At 38.8% G+C, this 23,415-nt stretch overlaps 1 protein-coding gene across 2 annotated transcripts in view; it reads right to left on the reverse strand.

The window, feature by feature from the left end:
- SLC25A13 (solute carrier family 25 member 13) overlaps positions 1-23,415 on the reverse strand; it is a 240,578-nt gene that overhangs the window by 12,158 nt on the left and 205,005 nt on the right. For both annotated transcript variants that reach the window (XM_010587255.2, XM_064289997.1), the window contains one exon: positions 10,263-10,401. In XM_010587255.2, the coding sequence (XP_010585557.1) occupies positions 10,263-10,401 (139 nt within the window). The remainder of the gene's footprint in view (positions 1-10,262; positions 10,402-23,415) is intronic.

A 23,415-nucleotide genomic window follows, 5' to 3' on the forward strand; every position in this document is an offset into this window, starting at 1 on the left:
TTTTTCTTTCAAGGTTTTATATATGTCATTCCATTGCCTTCTTGCCTGCATGATTTCTGCTGAATAATCAGAGCTTAGTCTTATTGTTTCCCCTCTGTACGTGACTTTTTGTTTTTCTCGAGCTGTTCTCGGGATTCTTTCTGTGTCTTTGGTTAGGTGTGATTATAATATGACTTGCTGATTTTCTTTTGGGGTCTACCCTATATGAAGTTCATTGAACTTCTTGGATGGTCAACTTTTCACCTTTCATGATATTAGGGGAGTTTTCCATCAGCAATTCTTCAATGATCCCTGTGTTTTCCATTTTCTCCACCTGTTTTGGAACTCTGCTCACATGCAAATTTTTGCTTTTGATTGTATCCCACATAATCCTCAGGGCTTCTTCATTTTTCTTCATTCTTTTTTTCTGATTTTTCCTCAAAGTTGTACCAAGTGCTTGTCTTCAACTTCACTGATCTTGTCTTTCATTGTTTCAAACCTGCTCCTCAGCCCTTCTATGACACTGTCCATTTCTGAAATCTTGTTTTTTTTTGGATTTCTAACTGTTGTTTTTGTATGATTCCTAGTTGTTTATTTATTTTGGCATTTTGTTCCTGTATTATTTTCCTGAATTCTTCCATTTTTGTTCTGTATTTTCCACGAATTTGTCTATTTTTTCCTCACTTTTGTCTGCTTTTTGCTTCATCTCTTGGATACCGCTACATATTAAGAGATTTGAATTTCCTATCAGGTAGTTCTAGTGCCTTTTCTTCTACTGGGGAGTCACCTGGTGTTTTATTTTGGATGCCTACTGGAACCATCCTGTCCTGTTTTTTTATACGTTTTGCTATTGTCTGCTGTCTTCAGGACATTCCGTAGTTATTCGCTTATTGATTTTAGATTTGTTTGTTTTGTCCTGCTTTTCTGTTTTATTTGGTTATGTCTGAGCAGGCAGGCTGCACATTGTTGTTTGCTCATTTGTGGGCATGATACTTTTCACCTCCTTGTTCAAGGGGCAGGGCCAGTTGCTCAGCTACAGTGCAGCAGGTAAGGACCAACTGAAGGGGAGGGGCTGGTATAGGTTGTTTGTAGCAGGTACTAGGGCTGACAGGGTGGGCTGGGAGTCAGTGCAAGACAGGTTCTGGTGGACCATGCCTGTGCTGTTCGGGTGTGTAATGTTTAGCGCACAGTGCAGGTAGGCAAGAAGGAGGGGAGAGGCTGTGATGTGTGGAGCTAAGATGGGTATGGGGAAGAAGAGAGGAGAGAGAAACAGGAGCAAAAACAAAAACAAAAAAAAAGTGTGCTAAGGGAGCTTGCCATTGGAATGCAGAGTCGAGAAGCCAGAAATGGAGGAAAAAAAAAAAAAAAGTCCCCAGGGATTCTATCAGTATGGCTGCACAGACCAGGGAAGTGGCTCCCAGGTCGTGTAGTACAGCCTGGCTAGAAGGGGCAGAGATGTAACACAGTGCCAGGTATTCAGGAGACAGGAAAAGACGGTAAATATAGAGAGATGAGAAACTGAGAAATGAAGAAAGACAAAATGGAAAAAAGAAAAAACAATGCCCCCGGGGATCCCACTAGTGGCTGCAAAGGTCAGGGATGGGGCTCCCAAGCCATGCAGTACAGCTCAGGTAGAAGGGGCTTCCAAGTGGTGAAAAGGAAAAGAAAATAAACAAACAAAAACAGTATCTTACTCTTTTCGATGCTTGGCTGAGTTCTTTGTCTCTTCATTTGATGCTTAAAGCTCCAGGATTGACATATGTCTCTGTTTTACTTAGTTTTTCATGTCTTTGCTGTGCATGGACAGAGTGATGCTTCTCTCTGTAGCGCCATGTTGGCTCCGCCTCTGCCTTGCCTCCATTTTTACATTGCTTTCTTATCTCTGTACCTGTCTATGTGTTTTCCTCTTCTTATAAAGAAACCTGTCATTGGATTTAGGGCACGCTCTAATCCAGTATGACCTCATTTCACTCAGTTGCACCTGTAAGAACCCTACTTACAAATACAGATCCATTCTGAGATTCTGGGTCGACATGAATTTTGAAGGGATACTATTTAATCTATTATAGAGAGCTTCATTCTGGAGTTAGAAGAATTTATTTCTCTCTTGGAAGAGCATGGTAAGAACTTTTTTAATTGTTTCTGTATATGTGGTCAAAAACAACAACAACAAAATCAAACCTTTTGCTGTTGAGTAGATTCTAACTCATGGCAACTCCATGTGTTATAGAGTAGAACTGCTCAATAGGCTTTACTTGGCTGTAATCATTACGTAAGCAGGTCACCAGGATTTTCTTCTGCGGCACTGCTGGGTAGGTGGGTTTCAACCACCAATCTTTATGTTAGCAGTCCATGTAAACCCTTTGGCAACCCAGGGACCTTAGTATCTGTGGTACAGGTCTCAATTACCTTAAACCCTGTCCTGCTTTCTTTCAATTCCTACACTTGTCCTGTCCAGGCATGTGCCCTTTCTTTAGAATACAGTTCTGGGCTTTTAGCCTGGAGTCAAAGGTTGCCTGAGGCTCCACATAAAAGTAGAAGAGGAGAGGCCAAACCAGGCCTCCTGTATTAAATATAGTTCTTTAACTAATGTTAATGGTTTACTGTAAAACCTCTACCCCCTTTCTAGGCTTTCTATTCATTCACTCAGAGGTTAAAATTCTTTAGTTCCGCTTTACATTAGAAGCAGTTCTCCTGCCAAGGCTTTGGGCCATGGGTCCTCTTTCAGTCCAGTTTCAGAGCCAGTATGGTTCTGTTTCCTGTCAGTAAGTAACTCCTTACAATTTTGGTCCGCTGAGGGCAGGTGCTAACATTTCTTAATGCCAATAAGGAATTTTTTAAAATGTATTTTCCAATATTTTAAGGTATTTGGCAGGAGAGGAGAGATGGATGAGTATGTTTCCTCTATTACCTTGATCCAATCCATTACTTGTTTGTTTGTTTAAGGCTCTAAGCATGTTTTAAATTATCTTAAGCTTTATGTCCACATAATTAAAAATTTTGTGCCAAGAGAACTTCTAAATTAACCCTTCTAATACCTTTGCAAAAGCACCATTATGAGCACATGTATAATATTTCTGTATCTGTGGGCTGACAGCTTTTAAAGATATTCCTGGATTACAACTTACTCTAAGTTAACTAATTCAAGGGCAAGGCCTGCACTACACTTTAACTTGTTCCCATATCACTCTGACAGTTAAAAGCATGTGATATGATAGATCATTCTACAAAATGTGGTGTTAGATATCCCTTATTTGATATTGCCAATAAATCATACTGAAATGTCCTGCATTGATTAAAAAGCAGCATGTTAATTACAGAGAATTATAATATAGTTTCTTAATTTCAGGGTCCCTGCTTCAGCCCTAACCTTCTGACATGGTGAGGCACTTAGGCCAGTTGAACACAAATTCAAGTATAGGTTAGTCTATTCAGCAAAACAGTGGAGATGCTCCCAGTATTTAAAGATATTCCCAGTTTATAAAAAGATATATAAAATGCAAAAAGACAAAAAAAAAATATTCTGTAGGTTTTGAAATGCCACAATCACTTCTATTAAAAAGCTGCATGTTACTAAAACAGTCTAACTTCAAGTCTAATCAAATTCTTGTAAAGAGAAAAAGTGAGATAGGCTTATTGAATAACTGAAATTACTATCAAAATGTAGAAAGCATGATCATATTTACTTAATCACAGATCTATTTCATTTATAAATTTATAAGAGGACTCTTCATATATACATATATGTAGTGTAAGATTAATTTAAATGAAGTGCAAAAAAATAGTCTTGAGACATTTTTGTCAAATAATAAGTAAGGTCATGGCTATCTACTATTCACTATGGCATTTTTGAAATAAGCTTTTTTCCTTTCTCTTAATGACAACAAAGATCACTGCTGTCCTGGGATATAATTCCTGGAGTTCTCCACATATTCTATTAGTATACTCTCCCTAGGAATTGCCTTGGCTTTCACTGATACCCACAATGGGAATGTGGGGGTCTGATCCATCTTCTATCCAACAACCAATGCAGGTTTGGTGCCTTCTTTTGTTCACTGTCCTTTCTTGATGGTGTCATGTTGGACACACTTCTGAACAAAAAGTCTTCTTGCCTTTTTCAACATGTTCACTTTGACTTTAGCTCTCTGGCTGAGCATGCCAGCAAGGTTCTGTACTCAGCAGCTAGTTGAACTGCTTCCTCAAATCGTATCAGTTAACTTCTTCTCACTAGATACAGAGTTTTGCTTATTATAAAGCATCTTTGCATTATGCCTAACTTTAATAAAAATTGTAGTTATGACACTTGTTGCTTGCTTCTGATATTGTTATTAAATTAAGAAGGTAGCTTAGTTCTCGTGATCTAGTCTATCCATGTACACTGGGGAATATACAAGGCCATCAAACTTTGTAGCTGATCCACTCCTTGAAGATAAAAACACTATAACATATTGTGACTCATATTTTCCTACTCAACAGGGAAGGAGAAAACTAGGGAGAAGATAAATGATAAAATGAAAGTAAAATGATCTGTAGTAAGTGTGTAGTTAGCTTCCAAATCGGCCCTCAATAATTTTCTTTGAAAACATCTTGGTATTCCTATCTTTGTGTAGTCCTCTTTCACATTAAATAGTGCTGATGTGTGTAACCAACAGAATAGTGGGGAAATGAAGGAGGGTGGGTTCTGAGGCTGGGTCATAAAAGACATGTGGCTTCTGTCTTGCTTTCTTCCTCTCAGATCTTGCTCTGGGGGAAGCCAGCTGCCTTGTCATGAGGACACTCAGGAAGGCCTCACGTGGCAAGGAACTGAGGCCTCCACCAATATCCATTGGATTGAGCCACCTTGAAAGCAGATCCTCCAATCCTTGTCGAGCCTTTTAGAGCCCTGGCTGACATCTTTGTATCCTCAGAATTACCCAGTTAAGTTGCTCCTGACCCACAACTGCTGCCTGACCCACAGACTGTGTGAGATAACAATGTTTTAAGCTGGCAGGTTTTAGGGTATTTTCTTATGCAGCAATGGATAACTAACATAGAAGGTATCTGGAAAACAACTCTGAGAGACCATGTTGTTGCTGTTATTAGGTGCTGTTGAGTCAGTTCCGCCTCATAGGGACCTTATGCATAACAGAATGAAACACTGCCCACTCCTGCACCATCCTCACAATTGTTGCTATGTTTGAACCCATTGTTGTAGCCACTGTGTAATGGATGTTTGCAGCTGTTTCTTCTCATTTTGAGTCGTGCCACATCAGGAAACGAAGGTCCCAAAAGCTTTACTCCTTCCATATCATTAAAGTTGACTCCACTTTGAGGAGGCAGCTCTTCCCAAGTCATATTTTGAGTGCCTTCCAATCTGAGGGGCTCATCTTCTGGTAGTCTATCCGACAATTTTCTGCTGTCAACCACAAGGTCTTCACTGGTTGATTTTTTTTCAGAAGTAGATCACCAGGTCCTTCTTCCTAGTCTGTCTTTGTCTGGAAGCTCTCCTAAAATTCATCCACCATGGGAGACTCTGCTAATATTTGAAATACCTGTGGCATAGCTTCCAGCATAACAGCAATACACCAGCCCCCACAGTCTGACAACTGACAAATGGTGATGAAAGAGAACAGGAGAGCTGTAAGGGTTATATAACAGTAGCATGGAGATATAAACTAGTTTAAACATTTTTTAAAAATTTTTTTATTGTGCTTTAAGTGAAAGTTTACAAATCAAGTCAGTCTCTCATACAAAAATTTATATACATCTTGCTATATACTCTTAGTTGCTCTCCCCCTAATGAGACAGCACACTCCTTCTCTCCACCCTGTATTTCCATGTCCATTCAGCCACCTCTGTCAAGAATAATGTGACAGGAACATTTAGCTCAACTGGCATAACATAGTTTATAAAGAAAATGCTCTACATTCTACTACGGTGAGTAGCATCTGGGTTCTTAAAAGCTTGTGAGCGGCCATCTAAGATACTCCACTGGTCTCACCCTGTCTGGAGCAAGAGAGAATGAATAAAACCAAAGACACAAGGGAAAGATTAGTCCAAATGACTGATGGACCACAAGTACTACAGCCTCCACCACACTGAGTCCAGCACAACTAGATGGTGCCCAGCTACCAACACCGACTGCTCTGACAAGGATCACAATAGAGGGTCCCAGACAGAGCTGGAGAGAAATATAAAACAAAATTCTAACTCACAAAAAAAGACCAGACTTACTGGCCTGACAGAGACTGGAGAAACCCTGAGAACATGGCCCCCAGGCACCCTAATTTTAGCTCAGTAATGAACTCACTCCTGAGATTCACCCTTCAGCCAAAGATTAGACAGGCCGGTAAAACAAAATGAGACTAAAGTGGCACACCAGCTCAGGGGCAAAGACTAGAAGGCAGGAGGGGACAGGAAAGCTGGTAACAGGGAACCCAAGGTTGAGAAGTGGAGAGTGTTGACATGTTGTGGGGTTGGTAACCAATGTCACAAAGCAATACGTGCGCTAATTGTTTAATGAGAAGCTAGTTTGTTCTGTAAACCTTCATTTAAGTACAATAATAATAAAATGAATAAGTAAAATATAAAAAAGAAGAATAGTATTAAAAGTAATCATACTTTTTACCAGCTAATGCACTCATTTCTCCAAAGAAAATGATCCAGAATAGGTGAAAACTTTTATGTTCAAAAATGTTCTTTACAATACCCTTTAGTAAAATTTTTGGGAAAAGATTTAAGTATTTGAGACTGAGGATTAGATAAGTATGTAGGAATTAAAAGCTATACTTACAAATTTTAAATGACATACAATAAAATTAGTGTGACTACTGAATATTTTTGAACACTTTTAGAACTCATTTAATCCTATAATAATTTTGTGGAACTAAGACTATTATCACCTGCATATAAATGGAAAACACGTAGGGAGGGGGTAAATAACCTGTAGGTTACACAGTTCTGAGTGGGGAACCTGGGATTTAACCTGGGCACGGCCCTACAGGACATGCCATTAACCGTTTTGCTGTGATATATAATAACGATGCTTAAGGCACAATATTCAGTGAAAAACATATAAGCGGTTTGATCACAAGTATGTTAAAAACTATCCAAAGAGAAAAAATTAGCAGAAATGTTAAACAATGATTATCTTAGAGCACTGAAATATTGGATAATATTTTATTTACTCTTGCCTGTACTTTCCAAATATGTTATAGTGAGCAGAAGCACCTCCATAACCATACACACATACACAAACAAAAAAGAAAAAGGAAAAAAAAATTCTTAAATGAGGAAAAGGCCCACCAGTAATTTCTACAGCTCTGGTAGCATAGACTACCTAAGAAAACTCCTACCTGGTGTTCAAATCACTTTGGGGTACCTACCTCCTCCTGACCTACTCATATCCAAGGGAAGAGTTACACCTGTATTTTTGTGATGTGAAGAAAATAAGGCAGAATCTGAGTCCTAAACCTTATCTTCTGATCTCACAATTGATTTTTGGAGTGATTTACAGATTCTTTCGGATTCAACGTAATATTGGCTAACATTTATTGAGCATTACTATATGCTAGGCACTATGCTAAGCCCTTCACATGGGTGCTCTCATTTGAACCTCACAACTACCTGCTACATAAGTATAATTATTATCTCTATTTATAGATGAGAATGTTGAGGATTAGGAAAGGTTAAGTAACTTGCCCAAGGTCACACAACTAGTACAAGGTGTGTTAGTTCTGACTCTTGACTAGAGTGTCTCCTCATTAGGTCCTACCTTGGCTCAAGTAAGAAATTTGAAGTAAATTATAACTTTTGGTTCAAAAAAATGTTATTATGACTATATGTAAGAGGCAGTGTGAGTCAATGGCCAAGCTGAGATTAAAACTAGGGATTCCATGTTCTAGTTTTGAAATCATGATTTCTTGAAGTAGGAAGAGTGCTCTGACTCAATGCTACCCATACAGTCAGGGTCCCTGAACAGCTACGAAAAATCAACTCTGTCTCATATCCCAATACCGCTGCCTTTGAAGAAAAGGGATTAGCAAAGAATTAAACACAAACCACATGGGTTCCAACAAAATGCAGAAATTATTGAACAATAACATTAATATCACACAAAAGTGGAATTTTGCTGAAAGTCATTCAAAAGTGGTTAGAGCAGTACATCGATAGGGAACAGCCAGAAATTCAAGCCAGATTCAGGAGAAGATGTGGAATAAGGGATGTCATTGCTGATGTTAGATGGATCTTGGCTGAAAGCAGAAAATACCAGAAAGATGTTTATCTATGTTTTATTGACTATGCAAAGGCGTTCCACTATGTGGATTGTAACAAATTGTGGATAACATTATGAAGAATGGGAATTCCAGAACACTTAATTGTGCTCATGAGGAACCTGCACATAGACCAAGAAGCAGCTGTTTGAAGTGACCAAGGGGATACTGCATGGTTTAAAGTCAGAAAACGTGTGTGTAAGGGTTAATCCTTTCACCCTGCTGATTGAATCTGTATGCTGAGCAAATAATCTGAGAAGCTGGACTATATGAAAAAGAACATGGCATTGGGATTGAAGGAAGACTCATTAACAACCTTTGATACACAGATTTATTTCAGACCCTTGCTTGCTGAAAGTTCTCTTGCTTGAAGAGGACTTGAAGCACTTATTGATAAAGATCAAAGACTACAGCCTTCAGTATGAGTTATACCTCAACATAAAGAAAACAAAAATCCTCATGACTGGACCAATAAGCAACATCATGATAAAAGGACAAAAGATTTAAGTTGTCAAGGATTTCATTTTACTTGGATCCATAATCAGCAGTCAAGAAATCAAAGGATGTATTTCATGGGGCAAATTTGCTGCAAAAGACGTCACTTTGAGGATGAAGGTATGCCTGACTCAAGCCTTGGTATTTTCAATCACTTCATATACATGTGAAAGCTGAACAATGAATAAGGAAGGCCGAAAAAGTAAATTCATGCCTTTGAATTACAGTGTTGGCGAAGAATATTGAATATACCATGGATTGCCAGAAGGATGAACAAATTTGTCTTGGAAAAAGCACAGCTGGAATGCTCCTTGGAAGCAAGGATGGCAAGACTTGGTCTCACATACTTTGGATGTGTTATCAGGAGGGACCAGTCCCTGGAGAAGGATATCATGCTTCGTAAAGTAAAGGGTCAGAGAAAAAGAGGAAGACCCTCAAGAGATGGATTGACACAGTGGCTGTAACAATGGGCTCAAACATAACAATGGTTGTGAGGATGGCACAGGACTGGGTAATGTTCTGTTCTGATGGTTGCTGAGTCAGAATTGACTCACTGGACAGCACCTAACACCACCCCACATGTGTTCCTACTTCCAAGGGTTCCTCGGGCCAAAGCCCAGACATGGGAACCCACAAAACAGCAAACAACTTCTGTTCTCACTACTGTCTTGGGCAAGAGCTCGGACTCTGGCCACGTATCCGATGAGAACAACACCTACATAAAAAATGTTCAGACCCAGTCATCCCATGACTGCCGTAGGGCCGGTTAACTCCTTAAGTGCTTTTTACCACCTGCAGCATTAAGCCAGATTGTTCAATTCCCTTTAAGTTCTCCGGACAAGGAAGACTATCAAAGAATGAACTGATCCCTGTTGACTATAATCAAATTTCCTCTAGGGATTCAAATTGGGGTGTAAAAGCCAACCTACATATCTATTTTTTTTTTCCTATTGATATTTTTACTGTAGCACTGAAAACAAGAAGGCAATCATATGTATGTGTGATCTAATTAACACACACACACGCACACACACACACACACACCTCCTATATAACCTTATATACCTAAGAGGAAACAGGTTCCTCTAATGGGTCCAAGTCATTTCTGGCTCTACTACATTTCTTTTTCCTAAATGATAATAACTATTGCTTAAGTTATGGAAAAACTTTTATGCACCATTTTGTATCTAGGTACAAACATTTACATCTGGTGAAACGGTTACAATTTTTATACTATGAAGTGAAACCATGAAATGATATGCAACTTGAATTGGACTCCAACAATATTATAAAATGAGCCAGTTTTTAATGAGCCATTTTTAGAATTAAGAAATTAAGATTGTCCAATAATCTAATCTGCCAAAGTAAGACTAACTTCCTCCCCTTTCTTTTCAGTAGCTATTCAAAGCAATCCCTAAACAACTCATAAGTATCTGTGAAAAACTATTAGCAAAAAAATTCCAGGGCAGTAGAATAGGGATGCGGGGAGACGGGTGGCTGGTGGGGAAGTGACAGAAGCCCGTGAGGGACACTCACCAGCTATAGCGCCAGCTACGAGCAGGCTTCCTGGGCTAATGTGCCCATCTTCATTTGCAAGGGAAGCCTTCACATGAGCATAGCACGGGAAGTAGATGGCCGAGAAAGGAATGTCCCGCAGAAAGCATGCTTTGGCACCCTGTGTGTTGGAAAAGGAAGAAAAACCACATGAAACACATATCCCATTGAGAAGATCAAGCTTCGCTGGAACTTACCTCAGAACAAAATATTCCTAAAGAAGAACAAATTTGTACTCACAAGTTGAAAGGTGAACAGAAAAAATAACCCCAATTCTGCAAGTAATAAATCTAAATTTTATTAAAAAACAAAAAAGTAGTTTTGTTGTATGGCATGAGAAAGGAGGGGGAGTTCCAATTTATTTTAATGGTGAGACTTCTATTCAAACATCTTTGTAGCACTGCCTTTGTAAACCCCAGTGGTGGCAAGTCACTGGCATTTCAAGGAGGATCAGCACTCTGGTCTCAGCTAAAGATGAGCAGCAAAAACCAGGACGCTTCTTTGTTTACACCCAGGGAAGTAGACAAATTTTATACATGATGTGGGAGGTTGGTTTGTTTTTGTTTCTTTTTTGAGAATCTGATGAAAGCTTTGAACTCTTCCCCAGAAAAAAATCATGCATACATAAAAAATTATATAACTCTTCAGGAGGCTCATGCGTTCCTCCTCAAGTTTATTCACATACTGTTCCCCACCCCTGGGCTTACGAAACATTAATAGATGCTTGTTCTAAAGTTTTAAATATTTACAATAATTCTGACACATTTAAGAGCTGTGTGAAGAACAATTAGCTCCTAAAACAAATAATGTCTGGTGCCAAATAATGCCACAGGAAGGCCCTGAGGATTGATGACAGTGCCCAGAAATATAACATTGTGATGAAAAACATAAGACATATTGTGTTCTGGGTAAGCTGAATGTGAAGTCACGTCTCTTTTCAATACCTAATGATCAATTCATTCACAAGTTTCTAATACTTAAAGAATTTTCGCCGAATCAAAAGATTTCTAAAAGAAAATAATGATTCCATCCAAATGGAACAGAATCTAGCCAAGCCCGATGACATTTATAGAGGTTTAGTGATGTTGAGAAGACCTGGTGGTGTAGTGGTTAAGAATTCAGCTGCTAACCACAAGGTCAGCAGTTCAAATCCCCTAGCTGCAACTTGGAAACTCTATGGGGCAGTTCTACTCTGTCCTATAGGGTCGATATCAGTCAGAATCGACTCAACAGCAATGGGTTTTTTTTTTTTTTTCAGTGATGTTTAGTCTTGGAATTTTTGTCTGACGTGAGGCTCCTATCTGTCAAAGTTCATTAATACTGAATAACTGTTATTGTACCCTGTGTTTTTCTGATACCAACATCACATTCCTGATCAAACTGAATTTGTGGATAATAAAACCTTTAACCTTAGTCTTTTTTCAAAGTAATCTCAGGTCTACTGTAAATCAGTTGCCTTAAAAAAATAACATCAACAGGACTTTATGTTTAATTTTTAAAAATTTCATCCTAGTTTGGCCCAATCCTTCCTACCAGAACAAATGCTTGGAATCTGGATTATCATGTTGGTTATTCCTCAGTCAACCATCCATGGATACGTTAGGCAGTAAGCATGCTCTGTGATAGACATTGATGCTTACCCGTCTTTACCCTGAAAACGTGTATTGAAAAGAAGTCAGATCCATCTCATGCGCTGCCAATCAGCCCATGCTTCTATATCTTGTCTGCACAAAAATGGCGCCACTTCCCGTTAAATGTCTTACTGAAATTAAGAACCATAAAATCCATCGAGCCAAATTCCTCACTTAATATGTATGATAACTGATATCTAGGGCATCTAATCTACCAACTGTACATTTGTTCAGGGGACGTTTTCAGAGGCGGTGTCAGAGGCAGGTACAAAACTCAGAGCTCTTGACTTTCCACCTCCCCCCACTGCACAGGGGAAACGTACTGTATAATGTCCATATTCATGTGTAGCATCAAATCCTCTTCTTCTGATTCTTTTTTTATTTTCAATTCAGGCAGTTTCTGTGTAAAGGTAACCGTTTTGTTTCTCCATTTTCTCTTGTTTTTCTCTATCTGGCTTCCAAACCTTCCTATAAGTTCTGCTAGTTATTTGCACAGATGTAGATTCTGTACAGAATATACTCAAAGTAAATACCAAAGAGCCAACTAAAATTAACATCAGTTAAATCTTCAGGTCTGGCTCCTTGATACAGTCAGTCAAAAACAAAGCCGTATAACTGACTTTTTAAACAAATCACCTTGGAGTAAATGTTTTTAGTATAATTTTCCCTTCCACAAATTTGGTTTCTTAGTAAACTTTTTTTTCTTAAACCTTTAACCACATCTCCCAAATCTTTACATCTTACAGTCAAACTTCAGTCTATCCTCCACTCATTCATTTTGAAACTAACATTTCCCTTTAAAACGTTTTTTTTTTTTTTCTTTCTGATTAAAAAAAAAAACAAGTATTTTCTTGAGCAGTTCTATGCTGCCCACTTGGGGTTGCCATGAGTTGGATTCAACTTGAGGGCAACTAACAACAACAAAAATGATAATAATAAAAGTGTTAAATGCTTATCATAGAAAATAGACAACAGTATTGAAAATTTAAATTGCTCATAATTTTCACCAGAGATAAACGCTGCAATTAAAATCAATGTTTTGGAGTACTTCCTTCAATAGTAATATTAACTACTAGTTGAGACTATGCTTGTGTGGTTACGGGTCATGCCTTTTTTTCTCCTTAAGTTCTTGTTGTATTTTTTTTTTTTTTTGCCAGGTTTGATCTAACATCTCTTTCATTTCTCAACCACAGCCATATCACACAAATTTTCTATTTGTTGTTTCAAAAACTCCACCACCATCTTTGGTCTTGGTTGTTCTGTGGATGTGGCATGACAGTCTTACTTTTGTCCAAATTTTGTTGATCCTCCGTATCCAGGGGTCCCACATTTGTGGATTCAAGCAACCACAGATCAAAAAATATTTGGGAAAAAAAGAAAAAGTTCCAAAAAACAAAACTTGCATTTGCCTGGAGCCCAGCTCTATGCTGAATCCACGCAAATGAAATGGTGTGTAGGCATACCCTGTTGTAGCTTTCTGCCATCTCACAGATCCTCAGTCTCTCTCCAGCACTCATTGTTTGAGCTTGCAAAGACTGAGAAAGCATTAAGGGTAAGGATTAACAACTATTTACATAGCATTTACCTTGTTAGGTATTATAAGTAACCTAGAGATGATTTAAAGTATATGGGAAGATATGCCTACATTATATGCAAATACTACCCCGTTTTATATAAGTGACTTGAGCATCCTCGGATTTTGGTATCTGCCGGGGTGCTGAAGCCAATTATCCCATGGATACCAAGGGACAACTGTACTCACTTCCCCACTTTACTCTCCCTTGTCAGCTAGGATCCTTTTGGGAAGAGCTACTTAATGCCCCATTCATCTAATCAATCACATCAACCTCTTAAATATCAACTATTCATTCATTTAAACCCCATGTACTACCTTTTCCACTGAGGCTCCTCTAGCTAGAAGATCAACAGGGAGTAAATTCCACACAGCCCACACTGTCTACACTTTCTCAAAAGCTGGTCAAGCTCTCTTCATGCCCTTATATTTGCCTATGTCAATGCTGCCTATTTCAGATAATAAACTACCGGGGGACAAGAACTACTGTTTGATAAAATGTATAAAACACTTCTCAAAATATCTGGCTGTCAGTTGGGGCCTAAGAAATGTTCCCAATGACAGTGATTTTGCTCTGCTGTAAGTCCCATAAGACAACCACGTCTAAAAGGCTTTGGGATATACTGGAAAAAAAAAAAAAAAATTTTTTTTTTTTTTTTTTTAAGGTTTCTGCAAAAAACAAGCAAACAAAAAAATGAACTCATTTCTTGGAAAAATATATTAGAAATGAAAATCAAGCATTTAGTTTTTCAAAGACATATTATTAATCGAGGATACATCAAAGCCTAAGAGGAAACAGTCAATAATTTTGTACTGGAATATTTAAGTTAAAACAAAAAAGAAAAATCAGCATATCTTCTGCTATGGGGAAACCCTGGTGGCGTAGTGGCTAAGTGCTACAGCTGCTAACCAAAGGGTCGGCAGTTCGAATCCACCAGGAGCTCCTTGGAAACTCTATGAGGCAGTTCTACTCTGTCCTATAGGGTCGTTATGAGTCGGAATCGACTCAACAGCACTGGGTTTTTGGGTTTTTTTCTGCTATGTGGTTTCAATATAACAATGCCAAGAGAAGCCAAGATTTAAAATGAAAAATATCCCTGCGACACGAGAAGGAGACACCATGAAGAAGCAGCTTAGTCTTCCCCAGAAGGAACCTTTGAATATTCCACCATCAGAGCCTATTCCTCACTTCCTAAAATCATCACAATAAATTTTGTATCAGTGTGGAAACAAGTGCCTCGTAAGGTGTGACAAGCTTCAAGAAAAGTCTGAAAACAACTCTAGGTGACTGAGAAGAGAAATGGACTTGATAAAAAAACAGACAAATACAACAAATAAGCCCAAGGAAAAGGCTGAGCTGTTTTGTGAAGCCCTAAAGCAAAGTCAGGACTATGTAAAATTTTCCTTCCAGGAACTGGACAATGTGGTCAAATAATCTCTGCAAACTAAAGCAAATGTTAGAATGTGTAAGAAATCTTAGATTTCTGATTATTAGAAAAAAAAAAAAAAGGAGAAAAGGAAAAGTCAAGGGAGAAAGAGAATTTGTGGAACAGCCACCCTTACTCCACAGAGACAGGACGACCTTGCCAACAAATTAAAACATTTAAAAATGCAAATCTCCGTTGACCGTGGTATCAAGAACACCTGGTACAACCCTCCCTTCTGCCCCTGACAGCCACTGGGAGGAATCAATTTTTGAGCCTTCTCACCTCTAAAAACTACCAAAGGCCCCCTTCTTCCCAGGAACTGGGAGTTAACGATTAATTGAGGTAATAACTGTGAAAGTCCTGTATAAAGTGTCTTCCGCAGTACATACATAAGGGGAGGTTGTGGTGAGTGTCTCCCAGCCTCTCTCTGTCCCAGCCCAGCACCTGCTCAGCATCTCCCTGTAGCAAATAACCCTCAGAGTCAGGAGGTGGGCCATCTCCAGCCTCACACCCCAGGCATCAAAGCCAAACTCCCAGGGAAAGCTAACTTTGCAGAATGTTGGAGAAAAAGGCACAGACTTATTAAATTTCTCTGGCCTCCTTTTCCCCATCACTTCCTTTAGGTCTCAGGCACAAAGGCAGGTGCCAATTTGTAAGGCTGCCTTAGGCAATACCTGACCTGTTGCTCCAGCACAATGAAAAGGGAGGCAGGATGTTAAAAAGGCTTTTAAAGTTCCAACTGTGAAAATGTTTCTCTCCCAGATTCCTTGATAAATTCTTCCCTTGGTGGTAAACACCCACTCTCCAGTCCTACAGCAAAACCTAAACCTGTTTGACTTGAATTCCACGCACCCCACGTATAATTTTTCCTAAAAGACCAGCTATTCTGAATAGGCAGCTCTATAGTAAAGGGAAACATTCTGTGCTGCCCAGGAAGCCTGCGTCAGCAACACAAAAACAATGACTTTGGCCATTAAAAAATTAATACATTACAAAGTGTATGCCACTGGAAATAAATCTTTAAATTTTCCTGCCCTTTAAGAAAATCCCCACATTTACCTGTCTCAAGTCTTTTTCATGGGTTCTCCAGGTGGGCCTGACCCCTAAACATTCCCTGATTGCCCCTGAATTTCCTTTATAAAACCACTTGGGGGTAATTAATAAATGCAAAATACAATAATCTAATTTTTAATTCATTAAACCTAATTTATTAACATCATCTAATCCATTAAAGGACTCTCTCTCCAAAGAGAGGAAATTATTATTATTATTTGTAAAATAAAAAGCCCACTAATATACAGTCACGAAAAATAAAAGGCATCTCTGGGTTAGACCTACAGGTAAACAAACTTGAATCAAAACTCGGATCTGGCTTAATAATTGACTCTGGCTCCATTCCAATTCTGTATTACTCATGAAGTCTCTCCATCATCATTCTATTTAGAGTCTAGGAAAGCTTCTTTAAGGGTAGGCCTCAAAACTTCAAGTTAATAGTTCACAATCGACAGAAGCCAATTAGAATGGCTTAGAGACACTGGCTACGGTATCATCATGGCAAAAAATAATTTATTTTGCTTCCCATGCCTTTTTGATGTGGACATTGTATTGAAAGGCCAAAACCAAAAAAACAAACCCACTGCTGTTGAGTTGATTCCGAATCATAGCAGCCCTATAGGACAGAGTAGAACTGCCCCATAGGGTTCCAAGGAGCATCTGGTAGATTCAAACTGCTGACCTTTTGGTTAGCAGCCTTAGCTCTTAACTGCTACGCCACCAGGGTTTCTGTTCAAAGCCCAAGGGAGCTTTAATCAATTCTTAAGCTACTGGAATCATCCCCTCAACATTCACTCTGGCACCTCTGCCTGGCATGAGACTGTCAAATGAGGTAACACAACAGAATCTGTAGCGTACACACTTACACACACACACAGAGCTATTTTCAATGTCTTTTTTTCCCCTTTCAAAGCTTTTCATCCTGGATGGTATCACACTTGCTCAACAACCCAGAGACAAAAAAGCCAGTCCTGAAGGGTGGTGCTGGTAAAGGAGTCAGGGCAGGGCTGGTCCTTTCGCATGCTAATTCCTACTTATTCTAGCTGTACCTGCAAATACAGCTCTAAACAGACTATTTCTAATACAGGGAAGGTAATTACACTCACAAAGGCACCTCTGTGTTGGGCCGGGCACCAGGAGCCAGCAGGTCTGGGAGACGGAGGCTTAGCAGAGTCTCCTGCAGTGAATGTACATTGTCTAACGTGGGGGAAAACGCCAGACTGGGGGACCCTGCAGCATTCAAGACAACAGTGGTGCACCTTGTCTGAGAGGTTACTTAATGCTTCTGGCACCTGTAGTCAGGGCCACACCCTCTATTCCTACCTTACAGGTTTAGAATTTATTTGGCATGTATAATTGTATATTTTGATCCTGGAGCTATAAACAATGGGCAGCATGTCATTTCACGATCCTTAAGCATTCCTCTTGGTTTCCTTCAAGTGAGTTAACCCTTAGATACACACAACCTGGCAGCGCCACTCCTGCCCAGTCAGGAGACAGCTATGCATCCTGTGCCTGGAATTTGAATAGGGTGCCTTTTAGCATCTTACTGAGAAATATCACCGGTGCCGAGGGATGTCATTGTGTTATGTCACTGTGTCACTAGTGTTAAAACAAAATAAACCAGCCAACAAAAGAACACTCATTATCAGGGAACATCGAAATTACATCACTTTGAATGTAAAATATTAATGCCTATTTTCTGGTTTCTCTAGTCCAGGAACTTCTAGAATATGGATTTCTTCTTAAATTCACTGCAATTCTAACAAAATCATCTTGGCGACTGCAGGTATTTCTGTAGGAAATGTCATTCCTCTGTCAGTGACACTGTTCTATTATTGCATGTTGCTTTGTCATCAGTGACGCTCATCATTTAGATGGGTTGGAAATCCTGTAAGTGGCGTGAAATGTTATTGCATGAACTTTAGTTTCCAAGCTTCCAGTCATGTCACCTTCACAAAGCTGATCTAGAAAATGTGCCCTACCTTTTCAATTTTTCTCCTCTTTTTTTCCTTACTTTCTTTTCTCTCCCTCACTATCTGTCTCAAAATTGTAGTATATTTCTAGGCTAAGTGTTTCTCCTGGAAATTTTAATATGCATACTTAGCTCATCATAGTCTTTTTTATCTTCCTCTTGAAAAATACATGCACTTTAGAACCTCATCTTATCATTGTCATGTATTTTAATTCTAGCTTAAAAAATTAAGTACTTTAATTACCATTTTATATATAAACCAAACCCACTACTGTAGAGTCGACTTCGACTCATAGTCACCCTATAGGACAGAGTAGAACTGCCCCATAGAGTTTGCAAGGAGCACCTGGTGAATTTGAACTGCCAACCTTTTGGTTAGCAGCAGTAGCACTTAAGCGATACGCCACCAGGGTTTCTATTTTATATATCTATATATTCAAATTCAGGCAATTTTTTTTTTTTAGAATAAACATATATTACTTTCTTTGCTCTTCATTCCTTGTTGCATCTCAGACCTACTATGATCACCTGCCTTCTACCAGGAGTACATTCTAGAATTTCCTGTAGTAAGGGTCTATTGTTGTTAGGTGCCATTGAGTCAGTTTTGACTCACAGTGACCCTATAAGATACGTTTTACGAGTTCTGCTAGTCTAAAAAAATGTCTTTATTTCATCCTCGCACCCTGAAAGATATTTTTGCAGGGTATAAAATTCTTGGTTGAAAGGTTTTTTTTATTCTGGACACCATTCGACTGCCTTCTGGCTTCGACTGTTCTTTTCTAAGTTAGCTGTCAGTTCAACTGTTGCTCCTCTGAAGGTAATCTGCATTTTTCTAACCACTTAAGAGCTTCTTTTTAGCTTTGGTGTTCTATGGTTTCACTCTGATATATTTAATGTGGCTTATTTTTATTTCTCCTACTTGGGATTTGTTATACTTCTTCAATCTGTAGACTGAGAGATTTCATTATTTCTGAAAAATCTTCAGTCATTGTCTTCTTCTGGTCTTTCAGTTATACCTATTAGACCACCTGGCATTTTCTCGAACTCTCTGTTCCTCAGAAATGTATTCTGAATTAATTTCTTCCCTTATTTTTTAGTTTGCTAATTCTCTCCTCAGCTGTGTTTAATTTGCTGTTATAGATCATTTATTGTATTTAAAACTTAATTATCATATTTTCATTCTTCTTAATTTCTTAAAAGAAAACAAAAGAATTCATTTTATATTTCTGATAATTTGAATAACTTAAATCTTCATAGGTCGAAAATGCTGCCTGTTTTTGCTACCTCTTCTTAAAGTGCCTTATTTCCATGTGTGATTTGAGAATCGTTGATTGTGAGCTGCTCATTTTTCTTAGCACATTACTTATAACAACTCTTTGAGGTCTGGGTTGAAGGTGGGTTCCCCTAGAGAGGACTTGTGCTTGCTTCTGTCAGGCACCTGGGGTGCTACCAACTCAAGATTATTTAAATGTAAATTCCCAGTGTGAGATTTTTCACATCACCCAAAAACCCAAAGCAAACCCACTGCTGTTGAGTTGATTCTGACTCAAAGCGATCACCCAAGGACTATATAAATTTCAGCCCACAAAGCTACATGAGGGCCAGCTTAGAGCTGCTGATCCTTAGGGCAGGGTTTTTTTTTTTTTGAGGGGGGGGGTCTTACGTCCTCCCACCCCCTCCATTTTTCCTCCCTTCATGCAGAAACAAGGCAGTTTTCCTTGTAGCCCAGGGTACTGGGAGGGGGCATTTTACCCTTCCACCAACAAAGGTGCAGTCCTTTGTGAAATGCCAACTTTATGGGGAAGGATCTTCTTTAGGACCAAGAATAGGGTAAGGCAAAAGAGGAGCCTGAGGTACAAACCTTAAGGAGTCACTCACTATCAAGGTTCTGCAAATAGGGTTGGCACTGAAAATTGAGTGACTTCTTAAATTCTGTCCTAGGCTCTCCAGCCTTACTTTAGTCCTGGCCTTGTTCTTTAGAACTTCCTCAGCTTCCTTAGTACCTGGCTGGCTGAAGCTTCAAAAATCAATGCTCAAGTTCAAGCATTTGGCAAATGCCTTCAAGGCAAGGTCAGTTTACCTTTCTAGGCTACCATCTTCACTTAGTTTTTGACCCTGTCTCTACTTGTCTCCTGAAAGTTATAGAGCCATATTTATATTTAATCTTTCTATCTCCAGACACTGCAAAATTTTCTACCTACAGTGCCTCTTCTTCCTCTCTGTCTATATACAGGCATGGTTCTCCCATCAAAATTAAAACAAAAAAAAATCTCTCATCTTTTCTCTAACATTATCACTTGAGTCTATCTTTTCTTCTATCTACTGGACTTTTTCCCTTATTTTACTTTCATAGTAAAAACCTTTAGATTGAGTGGTTTGTACCTGCTTATATTTCCACCAGTTACCTATTCCTCATATAGGTTTCTGCCATTCTACTTAAATTGATCTCTTAATGATAACCACTGAGCTCCATCTTTAAGTCTATAGATCTTTTGTCTTTATCCCTCTCAGCCCCCACTAGATAGCACTGACCTCTTCTCCCTCACATGGCTTCCTCTGCTAGCACTCACAACACTGTTCATTCCAACTTTCCACCAGACAGCTGCTTCTGTTTTCTCTGCCCATACTTCCTTCTATCACCTAAATGTGGGTGGCCTCTGAGTTCTATCATTGGTTTCCCATTAGCTTTATGTGTGCAAATGACCCTTAGAAAAGCATCTATAGTCCCCATCCCTCTGCAGAGCTCTAGTCTTAACATTCAGAATGGGACAGCAAGAAAAACTCTATAGACTGGGAGTCAGAAAACTTAGTTTCAATCTTAGCCCCCAACCCCTGCCTATTTAGAAAAAATCTCCTCGCTAAATCCCATTAGGCTTCTGGGCCTCCATTCCTCATTTATAAAGATAATATTGAATAGAAGATCTTTTAAGGTTTCTTTGCAGCCCCTCAAATATGCTGAAATTCAGAAGTTTATCATCCAAGTAAGTGTTCAAGCCAGAAGTCTGGGAGTCATCCTTCAATCTTCCTTTACTTTTCGCTTTTCATCCCTTTCTAAGGCTTTTGTGAGATTAACTCTTAAATATCCCTCAAATATACCCCCTTCTCCATCCCCACTGCCACTGCCCTAGTTTAGATCAGTGTGATTCCTTCACCACTTCTTGTTTGCCATACTGCCCCGACAACCCCCACTCTCAACACGCACGCTGTGCATATACCTTCCTAACTGGCCTCTGTGCCATCTTACTCTCCCACGTGGCATTCTCCACACTGAAACCAAATTATCCTTCTTAAAACACAACAAGCCTGGTCATGTCACCTGGTTAATGACTCTTCTCAGCCTTCTTGAGATAAGTCAGTTCCATCTCCCTCAGAACCCTGGGCACATCCCTCTCATGGCACTTCCCAAGTGTACATATATTGTATTCTAATTACCAGCTTACTTGTCTATGGACACTCTGGTGGAGTAGTAGTTAAGAGCTATGGCTGCTAACCAAAAGGTGGGCAGCTCGAATCCATCAGGCAGTCTTTGGAAGCCTTATGGGGTAGTTCTACTCTGCTCTACAGGGTTGCTATGAGTCAGAATCGACTAGAGGGCAATAGGTTTTGAGTTGTCTGACTATCTCCACTATATGGTAAACTCTTCATAAACCATGTCTTATTCATTCATTCTCCTATCCCCAGCACCTAGAAACATGGACTTGGCTATTCCAGCCACATCCTAAAAAACTAGAACAATGCTGGGCACACAATCAACTCCCAGTAAAAATGAGTTGACTTAGTGAATTAATCTGATTCACACTTTAAATAGGTCATTCTGGCTGGGGAAAATGAATTTGAGAGAATCAAAAGTCAAAATAAACCCACTAGGAGGCTTTCACAGAGGTCCAGGGGAAAAACAAAAGTGAGCAAAATAGAATGGAAGAACTGGCACTATGGTACAGCCATATAATGTCCTTGGTGTTAGATAATTAACATGGCAATACGTTCTCAAAGGAATGACTAAACAGTTACTTCCTTCATGTGGGGATGTGAGTACATTAAAAAAAAAAAAATCTGGTATATCAAGAAATTATAAGTACTCAAATGTTACCAAGACAAAATTGACAAATTGATGCAACCTTTTTTAGAGTAAATTTGACAAAATCTATTAACGCTAAAAATTCACATGCCCCCTGAGCTAACAATTTCACTGCTAGGTATTTATCATTTGAATATATTCATAAAAGTATGTCAGAATATATGCAGAGATGTTCATCATGGTTTGCTTATAATATCGCCAAACTGGACACAGCATAAATACCTATCAAGGGGGACCTTATTAAAAAAAAAAACTTTTTAAAAATTGCGTTCTGCTATTCAATAAAATAAGGAAAAGAGCTTCAAGATGTATTGTGTGCCTAGAATATTTATGTCAGGATACACACAATATTGATACTGGTAATGGGTAAAATTTTTGTTATATAGAGACAGAGAGATAAATATTAATATAGGTAAACAATGTTTTCAAAGGATATATAAAAAGTAAAGTTATTACCTTTTGAAGAAGAATGGAATGGTAAGGGGTAGAGGGAGAGTTTTATTTTCCTTTATATATCTTTATGAATTGCTTGATTTTTTAAAAAACATACCCTTGTATTTTACTTAAAAAAAAAATCAAACAATATCACTTTGTGATAACAGAATAAACAAGAACATACTAATACATCATTACTTGCTTTCTATTTTATGGACGGTAACTTCAATGATTCTCTCATACGTGCATACGACTGGAGAACACACACAGACAAGTATGTATGTGAAATATATATGTGAATACTTTGTCAAATACAAAAAGACCAAACAAACGCCTCTGGTCAGAACACAGCAGACACAGCCCATATTCAATTTAAGTGACCTTCAAACATCTAACAATGTTTGACGGATCCTAGTTGTACGCGCTCCTGGGACCATTTTTTGTTCTCAAAAAGAAAGATGACCTGTTTCCTCGTATCCTAATGAAGCATCCTTCCATCTCATTACCTGTGCAGCCCTTTAATGTTAAACGACAACTTTCATTTCTATTCCCAAGGTATAAATTCTGATGACTCCTATGGAAAAGTTCAACAGTAGATCATACCGCTTTTCTATGACATAATTTTTTTCAGTTATTTTATGCTGCAGGGGCTTAGGCAATGAAAGAGTTACCCATAAATTCTTAAGAATAGCAGTACATGTTGCAGATTTTTCCCTCTAAACTACATTATAATCAAATAGCTCTTTCAAAGGCAATTACTTATTCTGCCTTTTCTTCCATCACCTACCTACTCTGTGCTACAACTAAATCCCTGGAAATGCTACTCTGTTAGATGGGGGTTTTGTTTACACAGTTAACTATCTCTGCTTTAAACTTTTTCTAATTCAGGAATGTGAAATGTTTACCACATCCACTATTTTTTTCAGTTGTAAATGCATTTCTAAAGCAAGTATTCTAATTACC

Source organism: Loxodonta africana, chromosome 8 (genome assembly GCF_030014295.1).
Source record: "Loxodonta africana isolate mLoxAfr1 chromosome 8, mLoxAfr1.hap2, whole genome shotgun sequence".
Taxonomy (NCBI): domain Eukaryota; kingdom Metazoa; phylum Chordata; class Mammalia; order Proboscidea; family Elephantidae; genus Loxodonta; species Loxodonta africana.